Genomic DNA, 19,357 nt, shown 5'->3' with positions numbered 1-19,357 from the left:
ACACACAATGGTGCATAGGGCACTGCATTGGTACACCAATCGCAGTGTATCTTGATCACTTTGCTCAACACGAAGGTAAGATGATCAATCTTGCGCTTCAGGTGCCAGTCCAAAGACTACGAAAACATCTTTTTAAATAAATATTTTCATGTCAACCACGTCGGTAATCGAACCAGAGACCTCTTGCGTGATAGGCTGACCACTACACCATGAGGCTGAATAAAATTTATACAACCTGGAAAAGCATTTTCAATTTTTTAAAGCTTTTTTGAAATAATAATAAAATAAAAATCTGTGTCTTAAAAGAAAAAAAGTTTAGTCATTATATTGGGGAATTGGTCATGTCCAATAAATTTAATTTTTAAATTCTTTGGGTAGCTTTAAGTAAATTTTATTACCAGATACATTAAAAATAAAACATAAAAAAAAACAAAAGTTTTTTGCAAAAGAGACATTAAGTATTTTTCACTTGGGTCTTTTTAACTAAAGTCCTCGAGACAAGGTAATATACTCATAATATTGACTAATTAATGGAATAATTAAAAACGAATATTGTAGCTTATTAATAATTTGCTTTATAATATAAATAGCATTGATAAGATATAAATTTTCTGCAATTGCAATGCTGGCTCAGCACTTTAAAAATATTGCTATCTTGATTTACACTGGTCCAATGTCCAAATGATATCTTTTATAAAAGAAAATATCTGTTGATATAATTTTTAATACGTCAGGTTGATACTTCAATCCATTTAGTTTTTGTAGATAAATTGCCAGTTTTATTGCGCCAGCAACATCATCAGACTGGTCTGATTATAAAACAGTTTGTAATCTAGCTATCTACTAACTGTTAGGCTGTAAAATTCAATAAGATCAAATGATTTAAATTACATTGTTAAAACAATTGAATGATAGTCTATTTTGTTTTCTGTCATACATACTAAATCAAAATGCACGACTTGTTTACCTTTCAATATTTTTATATCATCAAAAATAGTGAAAGGCGGCCTCCATGGTGTAGTGGTCAAGACGCTTGACTCACGCACGGAAGGTTCCGGGTTCGATTCCCGGTGAGAACACAATATTTAAAATGTAATTTTTCTCAAACCTGGGTGTTCTGTGATGTGATTCACCACTGTAATTGGGCCTCCTGGCCTGTCGTGGTGCAAATAAATAAATATATATATATCAATACCTTTAAAACTCTCTTGTGTTTCCTAGTTCACCCGCACCTAGAATATTCCTGTTATCTGGTGTCCATTTTATGATATTCACATCAAAAATATTTAATCAGTTCAACATCGATTTTTAAGAAAGATAGGCTGGAGGTTGGGCTTATACATACACTAGAGTACATATAATGAGTAAGAAACTAGCTTAAATATATCTTCTCTTCAAGACCCTCGAAATAAATCCGACCTTCTAGTCCTATTTAAAATTCTGAACTCCCTCTTTGATGCGCCTGAACTACTGAGTTCAATAAAATTAAATATCCCAACTAGAAACCTCAGACAAAACTCACTCTTTCATACCGATAACCATAGAATTAACTATGGTTTTCATTTCCCTATGCCCAGAATTCTTAGGTCTGCCAACAAATATACCAGTCTTAATTTCTTTGATAACAAGTTGTCTTCTTTCAAACGATCACTGAATCAAATTCAATTATAATTACCTCTCTCCCGCTTCCACTCCCACCAAGTCTACTATATACCATTGTGTCTTTTTCCTTTTTAATAATTTTCTATGCATACATATGTCCTTAAAAATGTTCATTGGGCGTATATATAAATAAATATCATTCTAGTATTTTTCTATCAGCTTACTCGGCTTTCCTGTGACTACATCAAAAAGTTTCCTAGCCCCCGAGATAACTAAAATTGAGGTCCCAGGTCGATGCCTAGCAGGGTAAACGTGAAATATTCATTTTAAAGGTGATTTACTGCAATATTTCACTATCCCTGGACTGGCACCTGACGTGTAAGACTGATCATCTTACCTTCACGTAACAGGTGGTTGAAATACGCTGCATTATTTTTTTATTTATTTATTACATATACGGCCTAAGCCAATTACAACAGTTTTATGAAGAAACATGTGTACAAGAAACTGAACAAAAAGAAAATAAAACTATGTAGCAAATACAAACAAGATTATAAAATAATGGCCCACGCCAATACATCTTCAACCCACACTGTGTTAATGGCGAAGAGATCTACAAAAAGCCGGAAGATCTACCCCGAAGAATTCCAAGTTTTGTGACGAATTGACTAATCTACTCATTCTGGACATTGGGGCATAAAAACAAAAGTTCCTCTTAGAAGATTTGATAAATATCATATTTTGACTTTGTGTTTCTACAATGAAGATGGATTGGCAGATTGAATAATAATTACCCCTTTGCAATCCGAGCAAACATGTCACTTTTCTTAGAAAACGATGTTGGACAGACTCTAAATGGTCCATACGAGTCCTTTAGAATGGAGAAGTATATCGCGATGGCTCGATATACTTCTCCAATTTGGTCTCGGCCAAAACTCGAAACCGGTAGACATAGAAAAGTCGGTAAGTGGTTTTTTTAATATTTATAAATGATGTAATTGATATATTTGATAATGTACATGTACTCATATTTGCAGATGATATGAAAATATTCAAAGAGATAAAAAACATTAACGATTGTAACATTTTGTCCCATAATTTGTCCAAATTAAACATCTGGTGCCAACAAAATAAATTACAACTCAATATAAGCAAATGTCAAGCTATGAGATTCTATAAAATAAAATATCCGATTCTATTTAATTACATGTTAAATCAAATAAAAATTACTGATGTTTCTACCGTGAGCGATCTGGGTGTTTTGTTCGATTCAAAATTATTATTTAAAGAGCACATTATAAAAATATCTAACAAAGCTGTAAAATTATTAGGATTTGTACTTAGAACCGGAAAAGATTTTAATAATATAAACACTTTAAAATATCTTTACACATCTCTTGTTAGAAGCCAACTAGATTATAATTCTCCAATATGGTCACCTTATCAAATCACTTTCTCAGATTCTATTGAGAGAATTCAGAATAAATTTCTTAGATATATTAATTTTAAGATGGGTTTTTCTACTAATCAATTAAATTATAACAAAATTTTAGACTCTCTTAAATTAACTAAATTGCAAGAACGAAGAACATTGACCGATCTTATGACTTTATATAAAATAATAAAACCAATGTTTGATACCCCTGATCTACTGAAATTGATTTCATTCTATGTACCACCTAGATTAAGCAGAACATCTACAATATTTTTTTGTCAAAATTCTCGAACGGTAGCTCAATATAACTCACATATTGTTAGATTACAGAATACCGGGAATGAATATGCATCACATTTTGATATATTTAGTTTATCTCTGCCTAACTTAAAAAATAAAGTGACCAACATATTTTTATCAAAAAGAGCAAATCATCTTCAGAAGATTGGGTTGGAATAGTTATAATTTGATTGATTAATGTATTTTGTTATTGTATAATTTCTTTAAAATATGTATGTATTTCAAGTAATTAATAATGTGTACAGTACGAGTATATTAATATTTCACACTCGATTTTTTTTTTTTTTAAATATTTTTATTTCTAAGCACTCTTTATACCACATAAATGTAAATGGCAGAAATGCCGGATATAAATAAATAAATAAATAAATATACAAATATTTAATAACATTTAGTATTATGATAATGTTCAATAAATAAATAGTACATGCAAAATTGAGTCCATTATTTTGAATAACCATGTACAGTTAAAATTATTTATGTTGCAAGTTCAATGTGTTTTTAATGAGTATTCATTTAATGCTACACACATAAATCAAAAACTGGAAAAATTGGTTCTTAAACGGTCGTTACAAATGGCTTCAAGTATATAGATAATGGATATAGAAAGCATTGCATATAATCTTTGAAGGATTTTAACAAGTTATTTTATGGAAAAAAATTACAGGTAAAATAACGAAAGAAACATGGATGAAAAATAGCAAGATGTGTAAAGTGATAAAAATTTTCCCAAGCATCAAACAAGAAGCAGACGATTTCAGGCTTCTAAGGTGACAGACTGGAACATGATTTTATGAAGACTCGGAGAACCTTGCAATGTCTCCACATTTAGAATGAAATTCACATGCAAAGGCATCAAAGAACCAAAATCCTGTGGCTTTGTTCAAATAATGTTCGTTTCGGAATTGCACGTTTATAATGTTTCTTTTAGCAAAACTTTGAGGAAACTATGTAAAATCGGGAGCTGTTCTTTTAAGCATAGCTTCCCGAGCCTTTTCATCCGCTTTTTCAGTACGTAGAATTACACTGTGTCCTCTTACCCATTATATATATATATTTTTTTCAAGTTTCATCAAGTTTAAGAACCATTTTTTTATAATGTACGGTTTACCGTACTTAATTTACAAAGTTAAGTAGGTATGGCTAGCGTTGACCTTTATGGATAATTTATAATATATTACAATATTTAGTGGTCTTTGTTGTCACTTGAATAAAAAATAAAGAAGCTTCCTCTATTGAAAAGTTGGATGAATTATTGTTAACTCCTTTAACCCAGACAATTTAGCATAATTTTCAATAAACAAAAATATACTCATTAACCTTTGGTAGTTCTTTTACAATGCAGAGCCGTTTTGTAATGTGGCTAGCCATTATGCGTTCCTCACCATTTTGAGTGTTTCCGAACGTTCGTAGACAAGGACTGGATTTCACCTTAGGGAGTAATTAAGTCTAATGTAAATGAACAGAGATGGACATTTTCGAGAAGACAATATGGAAGTCTAGGCATTAACAGGGTTTAGGACTTATCATAGGCCGGTGAATACACTTTACGCATGATGTAACATTTTGCCTATTGCATAATATTACTATTACTCGTTGATGAATTAATATTCGAAAGAAAAACAATAGTTTTTTTTGCACCGTGTAAAAGAGTGCTGTAATTTACAGAAAGTTTTTATGGGTAATTTTTTTAACTATTCGACAAATTTTACTTAAATATTTTGTCTTTATGAGTACCAATGTACTAAAGTTTAGTCTAAATTTTAAAAGGGACAATCTGCCAGTCGAAAAGTAATTATGCTCTCATTACGATTCCCTATCCGCACCTAATGGGGCATAGGACACTGCATTGGTACACCATTCGCAGCGTACCTTGATAATTTTTTCATAACATGAAGGTAAGATGACTGAAGCCCCTTGACTGATACCTGTCTTACGCTACAGGTATCAGTCAAGGGACTATGAGTATTCTAGCGTAAAAACACCTTTTTCAATAAATATTTTATTTGTTTAGCTTTTTTACATTGGCATTGTAATTGTAATTGTACAGAGGCCAACAAATTATGCTATAGTTATGTAAAACTTTCAAGTTTATTTTAGTTTTTATTTGATGTTTATTATTTTTTTAATGGCGAGATTTTTTCTACACCCCTCCATGTACTTACTACTCAATAGGCGTAGAGAGGTATGCGGAAAGTCTGGTCATTTCGAGTGAAGAAAACGATGTTATACCACATATGCGTAGCGTAAACGGGTACATCTATTGTCTGGTAGTAAATTATCTTTGTTAGCATTTTTTTAACACGTTCGCAGACACTCTTCTCCCATAGGGTCCACTCAGCGGACACTGCTTGTCATAGAATCCACTCATATGGACACATATCATAACTTTCTTTTTTTTTTTTAATATGTCACTTCCGATTGGACCGCAGGTGATGGTTTGAAGTAAATCTTATTTGTAGTGACCGACCGAAGTTTCACTACCGATTTCTTTTGGACTGACGGCTAAAACCATCACCAAACGAGTACACGATTATGACAACTATAGCCGTCATTTCATAAATGAGAGACACGACTTTTACAGCACAACTGCGAACAAATAAAAGTAAATTTTGAAAAATAAAATTAACATTTATTTTATTTATTTATCTATCTTATCGTACATACAAAAAATATTACATCAGTATTAAGTTACATTGACGTTAAACTAGGATTAATAGCCCTGTTCTAAGGCAGTCGAAAATAAATTATTTCACTAGCCAAAAACACAATAACATGTAATATGTGCATATATGAAAAACAGTAAAAAATATTTTTTAATTGTATAAAAATATAATTAAGAACTTTAAAAATTAATCAACAAAAAAAAACATTCAAATAAGAACATGTGTCGGCCATCTATCAGTTATCATTAACCTCTCGGACTCTCCGCGGCTAATTTCAATATGGAAAGCAGTCAGTGACCTCTTTAGCACGAGGCTCTTATATTTCCACAGTTCTTGTATTATATTTTCAATTTTTTGTCTTATGTAAGAGAAGAAATGCGTTATCTCTGCACCAAAGAAGTTTTAACCATTTATCGAGAAATCAGATTGGTGCTGATATTTAAGGTTTTTATATTCTGAATTGATTTTGTACAAGGAAACTTATTCACAATTTGAGGGGTTACAAGCAAAAACGCCACAGTCCATGATCGCTGTTTTTGGGAAAACCAACAAAACCAGTAGCAAAAAGACTATTTCTTTAAGTTATTACATATTGTCTGAAAAAATTAATGGTCTTTTTGCTGCGGATTATACCTCGGCTCGCTTATCTCCAACAACGGCAGTTGCAGACCTGAGATGATGGTCGCAGGATTCAAATGGCCAAAGAAGCAATGAACCGTTTGGAGAAGATTTGGCGAGATCGAGGTATATCAATAAACACAAAAAAGCGGTTGATGGAAGCCCTGGTATTTTCCGTTTTTCTATATGGGGCTGAAACCTAGACAATGCGTGCCTACGAGAGGAAGAGGATCGATGCATTCGAGATGTGGTGTTGGAGAAGGCTGATGCGAGTGCCTTGGACAGCCAGAAGGACGAATGCATCGATACTGGAAGAGCTCCATATTACAACTCGTCTATCAGTGGTGTGTTTGAGAAGGATACTGTCTTTCTTTGAACATATTGCTAGACGTGAGCCAGACAATCTAGAAAAGACAATAATGTCTGGCCGAGTTGAAGGTAGGAGAAGCCGGGGTAGAATCCCATATAGATGGACTGACCAAATAAAGGTGGCTACGGGGCTAAAATTTGATGAGTCAGTACGTCGGGCCGAGGACAGATTGGAGTGGAACAGACTAATTAGAAGTGTTCATGGTGATCACGATCCTCAGCATTGAGGGACCGACTTGGAAGAAGAAGAAGATACCACACATGAGATGCACATTAAAATGAAAAGAAATAGCATTTTCGCTACTGGTTTATTTATTTATTAAATTTTTTTCCACTTAATTAACAATAATTAATAATAAAAATAATGTGACCTCACTAAGGTTACCCGTGCCGAAGACACTAAACAATATGCTTTTTTTTAAAAATATTTTTACATGTGAAAATACACAAAGATACAGAGATAATTAACAAAATGTTCAGACAGTTTTATACACTACGTGTTTATGTTTTTATTTCGTTTATGTATACCTATATTATTTATATTAAAAAACGTACAATAAAAGAACAAAAACATAACATAGACTATACATTTGTGGAGCAGTTGATTCAATATTGGTTTGGGAGAATGAGACAATCCATTTTACTTCTACCCAGCTCCACTATCCATTTTTTTATAGCCTTTTTGAACAGTTTATCATTACTCGTTATCGTTTAGTTGGTTTTGCACCAACAGTGATCATAGACAGTGATATTTTTGCTTTTAGCCTTCTTATTTTTCATTATTTAAGTTTTTTTTACACATTGCGTGGAACGTATCTATCGTGTAAAACGAGTCACAAACTATTTAGTTTTCTTTTCTGGGGCGTACACTTTGCTCCTCTGTTTTAGCATGTGAAAGAACAGGTAAGGGAAGAAAAGTGAGTAGGAGAGCATGTAGCCGATCAGGAAGGAGCGATACGGGAACGTGAAGTTCCACTTGTTGGGCAGGGAAACGTTCCACATTCCGGAGCTGGCTATCTCCGCTTGGGACTGATACATCATCCACAGCTCCCCAGACACGCCCATCGGGTAGAGGATGTAAAACAGGTTGTATCTGATGAAAAGAACAAACAAAAAATACATACATTTTTATTGGTAATAAAAGAGTGGATAAAAAGGCTCAGGAAGCAACTCTCAAGAAGACAGCTTCTGATTTCGCTGACTTTCCACTAAGTGTAGCCAAGAGAAAATAAATAGAACTTTGCAGCTCTGGAATGATTGTTATTTAAAAGAATCTATAGAAAAAGTAACAACAATTTTTTTGAAGGAATAAATAAAATTACTTTGTTTTATGAACCACCTTTTTTATTGTCACAACCGACTAGTTTCGGCAACTTACGTTGTCCTCTTCAGGGTTATATAATAACTAACTATACATACGTAAATAATAATTAACTATACATACGTAAAAGAAACAGTGAACAGTCGGTGTCAATAAGGGTGGGGTAGGGGTAATAATAATAATGATGTTTGGATAATTTATATAGCGCCATTTTTGTGAAAATCACCTCAAGGGCGCTGTACAATAAATAAATATCCCAACACGTCTTGCAGCTACAGAGCGCATGGACGGTTGGGATTCTAGTTCCTCGTCTCCAATTATGATATATATGAGCTAGATAACAGAATGTCTTGCAGCTACAGAGCGCATGGACAATAAGAAATCTAGCCCCTATTTACATTTTTATTTTTAAAATTTTTATTTGACAATGAAGTTTAGAGTTTAAGTGATATTTTAAAAACGAAATAAATAGCAAATTTATAAAATTGGAAGTTAGATAACAACAAGTCTCGCAGCTACTGAGCACATGGACGGTTGAAATTCTAGACCCCAATTAGTAAATTTAGATATTTGATAGTTGATAACATTTACATAATATGATAAAAATAATATGATAGTTAACATCACAAAAAGTCTCGCAGCTTCAAAACGCATCGACAAATGGAATTTCAACAACATAAAAATGATTTAAAAAAATTAACAATAAAAAAACAATAATAATACATTGAGCAAAGAACTAGTAAGTATGGCAATTAAGTGAACATGTAACAGCACAAAAAGTAAAATATAAAAAACTAAACAAAGATAGCATTCCTTAACTTATTATTAAGGTTAACAAGATAATAGACGATACTCGAACTCGAAGGGACCCTGTTTTATTTTGGTATGCAGGTTACAGGATCTATTGTCCTTTTCCTAGTAAATAACTGTAAAAACACTTGGTTCACATTTGGCTGTTCCCTGGTAGGGGAGGGGGTAATTGTGTTTAAGGTAGGGATAGACTTAACAGGGAAAATATTAAAAATAGGGCTTTGACTTAAATTTAATTATTATTATTGTTATTTTGTTAATTGTAAGCGAGCAGCTTAAAGCTGATATGCTTAAATATATTTAAACGAAAGTTAGTTGTTGGAGCACTTTAACTTTTATGAAACAAATCTAGTCCATTTTTTAATCCACTGAGATCAGCTTTTGTGGCAGCTTATTCCAACCATCAACAACCCTATTGCTTAGCAAATGCTTCTGTGGATTTAGATTGAATCTCGTTTTCTCCAGCCTGAGACTGTGGCCTCAAAGACGAGCATCTTGTTTAAGCTCGAACATGGTATCCAAATTTGGGCAGCCATAGTGGCTGTTGAGTATCTTGTATGTATCTATCAGGTTACCCTTTTCTCGCCGTTTCTGCAGTGCTGTGAGACCGAGAGTTTCCAGTCTCTCCACATATGGAAGCCGTTTTAGGGTAATTGATTATTTATAATATTAAAACTTTATGCATTATAAACAAAACAATCTAATAAAGTTTTTCTTTGAAGTAAAGAAATACATTATTATCTTGTTGAAGTAAATATAAACCTTGTACATTATAAGCAATGTAAAAAATTAATAATGCAACTAAAAATAATAGGGGCTGGCTAGGAGATTCGGATTAAGTAAGTTACCTTAATGTAATGAGAATGTTAGGCACGTTCCCCATTAGGTTGGTGGCGTAGAATCCGTAGCGCACTATCTCCGTGATGGACCAAGCCAGGAGTGACACCGGCAGGCCGATGCTTTCAACCGAGGCCTTGCTGGTGAGGAAGACACATAAGACTAGAAATACTCTGGAGTAGACTTGCATGATGGTGGTCAAAATGCTGGATTTTACCATTCCTGTGATAGTGTGGACAATCTGCAAAATACATTTTTATTTTAATAGCAGCTGGTAAAATAACATAATATGTTGAAAAAGTCTACTTTTTAGGACAGTGAGTTAGAAATATGAAGTTTCTAGGGCAGTTTGTTGAAAATATCAACTTTTTGGAAGAATGTGTTAAAAATATCAATCTTTTAGGACAGTAAGTTGAAAATATTAACTTTTTAGGGCTGACAGTAAAAAAAAAAAGATTTAAAAGTGTTGATTATAGACACAACTTTCTAACATCATCACAAAGATTACTAAGTAGATTATTAAATTCTAAAAAGTAAGGAGTAAAGTATCATCGGAATCTGAATAAAGGCCAAAATTAAGGGGGGATTACAAATTTAGGGGTCTCGCGGGGCATGGGGTAAGCGCGGGTGGCTGAAGGGATGTCAGAAAGGCATCGAGGTTGGAATGCGAGAGTACGCAAACCTACTGCACATGTTAGAGGAGTTGTGAATACGTAACTATGTTGTAAGAGTAGGATAGCAATATGCGAAAAAATGTATTAGGATTAAGATACTATAATACATAATATAATTATTGTCATATCTGAAACTCTTTATTGAGAATTGTAAAGAAATAAAAAAATACCTCTAGAACAGCCGCATTTTGGAAGATCATTACGGTCCACCAAACAGTTTGCCATAGTGACTTTGTACTTCCTTGGAGATAGTAGGTGATAAGTTGATACAGCAAATACGACCATCTGAGAACAAAAATGAATTGGACACATGTTGAAATTTTTTGAAGACACAATGTTGGATATTTTTAGGATATGTTGAAATTTTTTTAGGACATTATGTTAAATATTATGAGTATGGGTTGGATTCCTAAGAAGGTCGTCAAAAAATGCTGATTTAAAAGGTGATTTTACACTGCAATATTTAATTGTTCCCTGACTGGCACCTGAACCATAAGACTGATCACCTTACCTTCATGTACGCCGCATTTGCTGTAGGTACCAATGCAGTGCCCTATGCACTATACGGTGCGGATAAGGACATGCTGATAATGTTGAAAATACAACTTTTTTACAACAGTACTTATGTTGAAAAATATTAGCTTTTTAGGACAGCATGTTTAAAATATAATTGAAAATATAATTTGATTAGGACAGCGTGTTGAAAACATATTTTTTTTAGGATAGTATGGTGTATACTATTTAATGTTTTAGCATTTACTTTGTGGAATAACATTTTAAATATATTTAAAATAAAACACTTTGCATATATAGACCACACATAAGTTAAATATATTATTATAACACAACTCGGTAGTCAGATGGCAGAAGGGAACATTTGTAATTTTCAAAAATGTTCAGGAGAGCTGAAATAAGGCTCAATTTCAAGACTTCGATTCATAAACTAAAATATTTAAGTGTTATTTTGAAATAACAAATCACCATTCTAAATAATGCTGTTTTTATAATTTTTTTTCTATGTGTACCGAAATATTTATTAAAACTTTTGAAAACTAAAACACAGAAAAAAATACAGATGGTCCCTTCTGCCATCTGACTACCGAACTATAGTCCTTAAAATGTAAGATGATTAGAATGACAGTTGTCAGAAAAACTGACGACATAACTTTGTAGTAACGTCTAAGGAGTGATTTATATTGACACACGAAAAATCATTCGTATTTGGTAAGTTAATTTATTTTTTTAATACAATTCTTGACAATCAACATAAATATATAAAATCAGCTTTAAAACTAAAATAAACCTAATTATTGACGACATTCTCACAAGTTTACATCATTTTGCAAAAACGTTAGGGATGTGACAAATTGATCAATGTAATTTGATCGAATAAAAAAATAATTAGTTTGATAATGTTCACGAAAAAAGTATAAATGTCTTATTTTTGGTAAATAATTGTATTCAACACACTATAATAGGCTTGTTTTCGCGTTATTTTATCAATTTTCGGAAACAAGAGTTTCATGATTGCATGAAATAACTGATAAAATCGATTTGATCAGTGATCAGTAATTTCCCATCACTAATGAAATTAGTTTGACAGCTGTCAATCTAATCAAGCTATATTTTAAGGACTATAGTTTCAGGTGTTCTGATTACCCATCATCAGGTGTAACTATTAACTAATAAGTTAAGTTAATTCTAGGACAGCCAGTATTGAGCAATTAAAACATAATATTCTTGAACTCCACACCACTCCTGGGCCCCAATTACAATGGGATTTAACAGAGTTATCTTTGACTATCTATAAAGAAAAACCGATATTTGTGTACGAAAATGAGTATATTTGCATGAACATTTAAAGTATCTGTCGGTAAATATATATATATATGTAGGATTAGAACAGTGAATAGGATAAAACGAAAACATTTCTTATTAAACTTCTTTATTAGACTTGATTCATACAATCACTTTTAAGATTTCAACTGGGTCTCCGCACAACGCCGCTCGTACATTGACTGGCGTCTCGCATCCGCTTCCGCCCGGTGTTGCCAGAATTCCCACAACTCGGTCATCCTGCAAGTCATCCGCCTCGGATGAATCATCATCGGTGTCGTCCACTCTCCAAGGCTTCATCAGGTCTGCTGACGCCGTCGTCTCCCGTGAGCCTTCAGTTCCACCAACTCTTAGCAGGTTATATCTGTCTTTCCCACATACTTTGGTGACCTTGTATGGTCCAAAGAACTTAGCACAGAGCTTTAGACCAGGTCCATATTGACTTCGCTTCACTGCAACTAAATCATCAACAGCATACTTGTTACTAGCTTTCCTTTTCTTATTAAATTCGCGCCGGTTCTCTCTTTGTACTTTTTCGATTTAATTCACTTTTTTTCGTATCCCGGACGAGCCCCCAAGTTGTAGGATTAGAACAGTGAATAGGATAAAACGAAAACATTTCTTATTAAACTTCTTTATTAGACTTGATTCATACAATCACTTTTAAGATTTCAACTGGGTCTCCGCACAACGCCGCTCGTACATTGACTGGCGTCTCGCATCCGCTTCCGCCCGGTGTTGCCAGAATTCCCACATATATATATAGTTGGATAATTTATATAGCGCCATTTTTGTGAAAATCACCTCAAGGGCGCTGTACAATTAATAAATATCCCAGTATGTCTTGCAGCTACAGAGCGCATGGACGGTTGGCATGTTTAGAAGAAAAAATCATAGGCATATTCTGCTTTTCATATAGAAAACTTAATTAAACTTTGTAGATAAAATTGAAGATAAATGTTAACTTCCCACCATGATCGAGGCCCTGGGGTGGTATTTTGAATCTCCTCTACTCCTCAGTGGTTAATTTAGGGATTGTTATTATTTGCATGCGACTACACTTTGCTTCATGTATGGGTACACTGATGATTAAACGTCAAATGATGTATAATGTGTATGTTTAAAAAATGGAAAAAAAACTAATGCAGTTTGTTCAATTCAACCTAATAAAGAATCTTGGGTTAAGCAGCCAATGAAATCCCATCTGGACAACGTCCACCTGGAAGACCACCCAAGAGATGGAGGAACAGTTGGACATCATCATCTCAGGAGAACAACTAGTTTTCTGTAACATAGATCTTAGGATCTCTTGAAACATGAAGAAGAAGAAGGGTGATGCTGAAGTTCGCATTAACGTTTTAAATGAAAATCATCATGTTTGGTTTCACAAGTTTGTATTTATTTGACGTTTAATTGTCAGTTTGGCCATATATGAAGTGTAGTGTAGTCGCATACAAAAAATAAAAATCCAAAAATTAACCACTATATTCAGAATAGTACTGCTGCAATTATTATCGCTGAATAGCCATAATCTCGATTAAACTTATCAATGTTTTTTTCTTTCTTTTCAATAATAATTATTATTATTGTATTAATTTTAAGCGAGCAGCTTTAAGCTGATATGCTTAAATCTATTTTAACGAAAGTTAGCTGTTGACGCACTTTAACTTTTTCAAAACAAATCTAGTCCATTTTTGAACCCATTGAGATCAGCTCTTGTGGCAGCTTATTCCAACCATCAACAACCCTATTGCTCAGGAAATACTTCTGTGGATTTAGAAAGCCATTTTCAGAAAGAGTGTACGAGTCTGGATTTTGTCTAAGGGAAGAGACGATTGCAGGAGACTGCTGCGAGATATTGCATAGATTTATATATGAGCGTGTTGTCCAGCCCTTTGAACTATATGTATATTTATGTAATAATATTTAATGTATACTTTTGCTATTATTAAATTATGTACGTGCTTCCATTTTCCATTTTGTTGTATCTGCCTTTAGGAAGTTTATGAATATTAAAATCAAATGTAAATATAAATCGATTAACATTATCTTTCCGCACCTAATGGTGCATAGGGCACTGCATTGGTACAACAGTTGCAGCGTATCTTATCATTTTTGTTACACGAAGGTAAGATGATCAGTCTTACGCTTCAGGTACCAGTCCAGGGACTATGAAATCATGGGTATACTGGCAAAAAACGTTAACTCGAAAATATGTAGATTTGACTTAATGATGCAGTTTTGTAATGTTTTTAACGCTCTACAAACTGGCAAAAAACACTATGTCATATTAAATTTCATATATCTGTAGTTTTAAAAATAAATTTAAGGCTAAAAGTTTTAAACAACTTAATATAAAATTAAGAAACGGATAAAATAAGAACATGTTTTTAAATGAGCACTTAACATCTTACTATATTTAAATAATATATAAAAGAGTTAAATTGGAACAAAACTTAAATGATTGATTTCTCAAAACAGGGATTTGAGGGTTAAAGCTTTTTGCCAGTATACCCACGAAATATTCTAGTGTAAAAACATCCTTTTACATAAATATTTCATATCAGCCATGTCGGGAATCGAACTCGAGACCTCTTGCATGGTAGGCAAACGCGCTGACCATTACACAACGAGCCCGACAATATAATCTCAACCAAAATAATTATAAAGCACACTATTATACATAGGTTCTGGTAGTAAGGGTGGTAAGGGTAAGGCAGGGTCAGTTTTATTTTTATTTTTTTTGAAAATTGAAAGCAGGGTTGACGTTTTGTGGAAAATAAGTAATAATTCTTAATTAAGGTTTTGGATTTTTAAATTATCAAAATTATCAATTATTATCTCCATCTTTAGTTAAACATTTGTCAATCTGGTCTTCCAATTTACCAAAAACCATGAAAATATTATAATTTTGTATGATTCAGAGCTAATGAATAAAATGGCTGGCTGTCAATAGTTAATGAAGGCATCACAGGCAAAGTCCAATAGTATTACATTTTAAATGCATAAAAAGGTGATTGCATAATTCATTATGTGTACAAAAAAAAACAAGTCAGTCATCGGTACTTCTGTTACCATAGACAAAACTAATTAGTCACAGAGGCGTTACAATGAAGGAGTTCGGTTGTTTTTTATTTATTTCTTTTATAGTCTATCAAACTAAGAAAATTAAAAAAGTATATATTTATGAATTTTTCTTTAATGAAATGAACAAAGATAATAAAAAGTACAGTCAGGAATACAATATATTTAAGAAAGAAGTAAAAAATTACATCTATAATTCTTCTTAATGTAACACTGATTGAAAACATCGTTAATATCTTTTTTGTAATTTATTTATGTTATTCTAAAAATATTATTGATTAAAATAAAATAATCTATTATAAGACGTCACTCCCCATTATGTACACAAGAATTGTTTATTTCTTTTACGTAATGGGAAACGTTAATGTAAATATATGTATTTGATTAATGTAAAAAATTGTATTTAGTTGTAATATTGTATTTTAATTTGTTATTAATTTATTTATTATTTTTGCACCACAACAGGCCAGGAGGCCCAATTACAGTGGTGAATTACATCACAGTACACCCAGGCTTGAGAAAAATCACATTTAATTTTTGTGTTCTCACCGGGAATCGAACCCGGAACCTTCCGTCTGTGAGTCAAGCGTCTTGACCACTACACCACGGAGGCCGCCAAATAAATAAATAAAAAAATCTATCGTATTATCAGCGCTATAATTTTTTTAACTTTTATATTTTTAAAATATTCCGCCTCGTAGTAAGTCTTGCTAACTGGACAGTTGGCTTCCTGAAGACTGGAAATCTATCACAACACTATAGTTGGTTGATTCAAAACTAGAGTATTAAATTGTACCGCAAAGTTTTTTCAAATGTATGAAAAAAATAATAAAAAAGATTCTAATAAAAATGAACAACAATGACCTCCCTCCCTAGTTCTTCCGAATCAACTGATGAAAGAGCGTTGTCATGGATTTCCGGTTTACGGGAAGCCAATTCATCAACCAGCAGAACTCACTGAAGAGAACTTGTGACATTTGCGACAACTTGTGACTTGGGTGGGGCTTGGGGTTAGTAATATCAAAATTCCAATTTTTTTAAAAATCATGGCACTGATAATACGATACATAAAAAAAATATTTTTGGCTTAGTTTGAGAGTCCATTATTAAATAATAAAAAAAACACTGAACTTCCGCATTGTAAAAAAAACGAACTACTTTGAAACGTCACAGGTTCAGGTGAACAATAATCAACCAATTATGGCATTGTTATGTGTTGTGGTAGATTTCCGGATTCCGGATAGCCATTTTTTCAAATTTTAGTGTGTTTTGACAGCTACGGGGTTCTACTTTTGAATGTCAGCACATCTCACCGACGACAACTCGTGACGTCACAGGCGGAGTAATTTTAAAATTATATAATAATAAACTTTAAAAAAACGATATAAAAAATAGTTAAATTATTATTATGAAAGTAGGCTGATAAAATTATGTACGATATATGCACAAATGTCGAGATCCGTACATTATGTGAGGCTGAGATAAGCATTATCGACAAAATCAAGAAAGGAGCTCAGCGTTGACTTGGACATGTAGAGCGAATGGAGAGCGACTAAAAATATTTACGATGCGAATGTTGATGGATGCAGAAATAGAGGAAGACGGAGAAAGACATGGCATGACCAAATTTAACAAACAGTTGAAGATGGACATATCAAAAGTCGGAATAATAAGCGCGCGTGCATGAGAAGATGTATGAATGTAGAGGAAGCGAGATCAGTTTACAAAGACAGAGTGATATGGTGTTCAATCCTCTTTGCCTACACTTACAGGGAAACGTTGTGAGGGTTTGTTTTCTAAAAAAATAAAAATATTCAAAAAACCGCTGAATTTTCTCAATCGTGCACAATACAGTTCCCTATGCACTATTTGGTACAGGCATAAGGCTGATGATAAAATGTCAATTACATGAAAACAAAATACTTAGGTCTTGTTAAGGCTTTAACGAATTTTTTTTTTTAATGTAGTAAAAAAATTGTGATAAATAAAAAAAAATATTAATGATTTATGCAACTATGTGTTACAAGTTACAAGGTTGTAAAGGTGAGAAAACACTTGAAAAATTGTCTTGTAAGTCGAATGATATTACGAAATAATATAAATGATCCGCGTAATTGAAAAAGCGAAAAGCATTTTCAAGTGTCTTATATCAAGGGGCAATGTAGAAATCGTACAAGAATAAAGGTATTTTAAGTCATTATTTACTCACCCGAGTGTTTGGACTACATTGTAAGCCAGTAAGTATGTCTTGGTTAGTTTTGAGGGCCCTTTAGCTGGAGTTTTAGGCTTACTGGAAACTGCCCCTGCCATGTTTAAATGAAATTACGGTTTTATAAATTAAATGGCTATTTATTATTTTGGAATTGACTGATTTTCATTCGTATTGCCCAAATATTGACGCCACGCAAGCCAACCACCGAACCGGCGCAACACAACACAGACATAAATGTATACTGATTAAAATAACCGGAAAATGTACAAACTGACGTACGGCACGTCAGTTGTCAAGTTCTACTTTAGTAAAGCATAACAGATCTAACCGACATAAAAGCAAATTTATACGATCCAAGAACGTGATGTATAATTTGATTGTTTTGTGTAAAGAGAATTATTTGTACTAAATACTAAATAGAAATGTAAAGTAAAAATAATTGGGTAAACTAAAAAAACAAATTACCTCTCGGGATCCATATAAGATTATCCCAATTTACCATCATACAATTACAGTTATTTATATTTATGTAGGTTATTATTTTTAATTAAGGGGAAAATAAAAAAGACATTTCTGGCAGCGAGCAGCTTCGAAAAGAGTGGTGAATATATCTATATATATGGTGGCAGATGCGATACCTGCAGTTAGCAGCTGCAGACCCCTCGGATGACCACAAAAAAGGTGGCGGGGTAGTTGGAAGTTAATATCCCAGGAAAAGGGTACGAGCGATAATAGGACGTAGTCCTAGAGAAAGCAGAAGAAGAATATATTTATTAAATTATACGCGATGAGGATAGTTTACACGAAATTTATTTTTCAGTAAATTTACAGTGTAAAAATAATTTACAATCAAGAGGTTAGAGGTGAAACGTCATATATTAATTCACGTGGATAAGAGAACGATCTTTCTTGGATTCTCCTTTTGTAGCGTTTTGACAGCGCCGTCTGTTGTCAGTCTTGCATATTGAGCGATATACAGGTATGGCACATACAACGACGTATATTATGAGGGGGGGGTAGGGGTTTAGGGTTTCAACCCCCCACATAGAAAAGTATTTAACACTAGATACAATGAATTTTGAAAACCCAATGTCAATTTTTGGCTTACACCTTAATAATATGAGATACTTAAAAAGCAAATATCGACGGGAATACTAAGTTTCCATCATCAACATTACTCCTTTCTTTTTATTACATAATAATAAAAAGCAGCACTACAGATGTAATTTTTAACATTCTCCAACATTGTTTTTAAGAATACAAAGCCGAAAGAGTCTTAATGAATACAACCAACGTTTATAGACAAACTGTTGAGATGGCTGGTATTGACATTGTTTTTTTCATGCGGGAGAAAATTAACGCAACAGGAAATTGGACACAAAAAATATTTTCTTACACGCGGTAAAAATGAAAGCACTTAGTCATAAAATTGGACGGTGAAGTTTCTCGAAAACATGGGGAAAAAAAAGAAAATTAACTACTTTGAACGACGTCACAAGTTCTTCCGAACCAATGCGATAGAGTGTTGTAATAGATTTCTGGATTTTGGGAACCCAACTCACCAATCAGCAGAACTTACCGACTAGAACTTCT

General features: G+C 33.1%; 1 protein-coding gene across 1 annotated transcript; it reads right to left on the bottom strand.

Annotated features, from left to right (window-relative positions):
* Nucleotides 1-7,284: 7,284 nt before the first annotated feature.
* Nucleotides 7,285-18,080, bottom strand: Hacd1 (3-hydroxyacyl-CoA dehydratase 1). The gene is made up of 4 exons (XM_088226828.1): nt 17,762-18,080; nt 10,803-10,917; nt 9,970-10,199; nt 7,285-8,083 (listed from the first exon to the last, which is right to left on the bottom strand). The coding sequence occupies exons 1-4, from the start codon at nt 17,860-17,862 to the stop codon at nt 7,831-7,833; spliced, it is 699 nt and encodes a 232-aa protein (XP_088082954.1). The 5' UTR covers nt 17,863-18,080; the 3' UTR covers nt 7,285-7,830.
* Nucleotides 18,081-19,357: the final 1,277 nt, after the last annotated feature.

Source organism: Micrasema longulum, unplaced genomic scaffold, assembly GCF_059751315.1.
Source record: "Micrasema longulum isolate JH-2025_06_02 unplaced genomic scaffold, ASM5975131v1 h1tg000469l, whole genome shotgun sequence".
Classification (NCBI taxonomy): domain Eukaryota; kingdom Metazoa; phylum Arthropoda; class Insecta; order Trichoptera; family Brachycentridae; genus Micrasema; species Micrasema longulum.
The sequence above is the reverse complement of the archived record's forward strand: the minus strand, read 5'-3'. Positions and strand labels throughout refer to the sequence as shown.

Excerpts from the sequence above, each read along its gene's own strand:
- Hacd1 (XM_088226828.1), bottom strand. The coding sequence starts at position 17,862 with ATGGCAGGGGCAGTTTCCAGTAAGCCTAAAACTCCAGCTAAAGGGCCC. Across the intron at positions 10,918-17,761 it reads AATGTAGTCCAAACACTCGG|ATGGTCGTATTTGCTGTATC; the intron begins GTGAGTAAATAA and ends TTTTGTTCTCAG. Across the intron at positions 10,200-10,802 it reads AAAATGCGGCTGTTCTAGAG|ATTGTCCACACTATCACAGG; the intron begins GTATTTTTTTAT and ends TGTATTTTGCAG.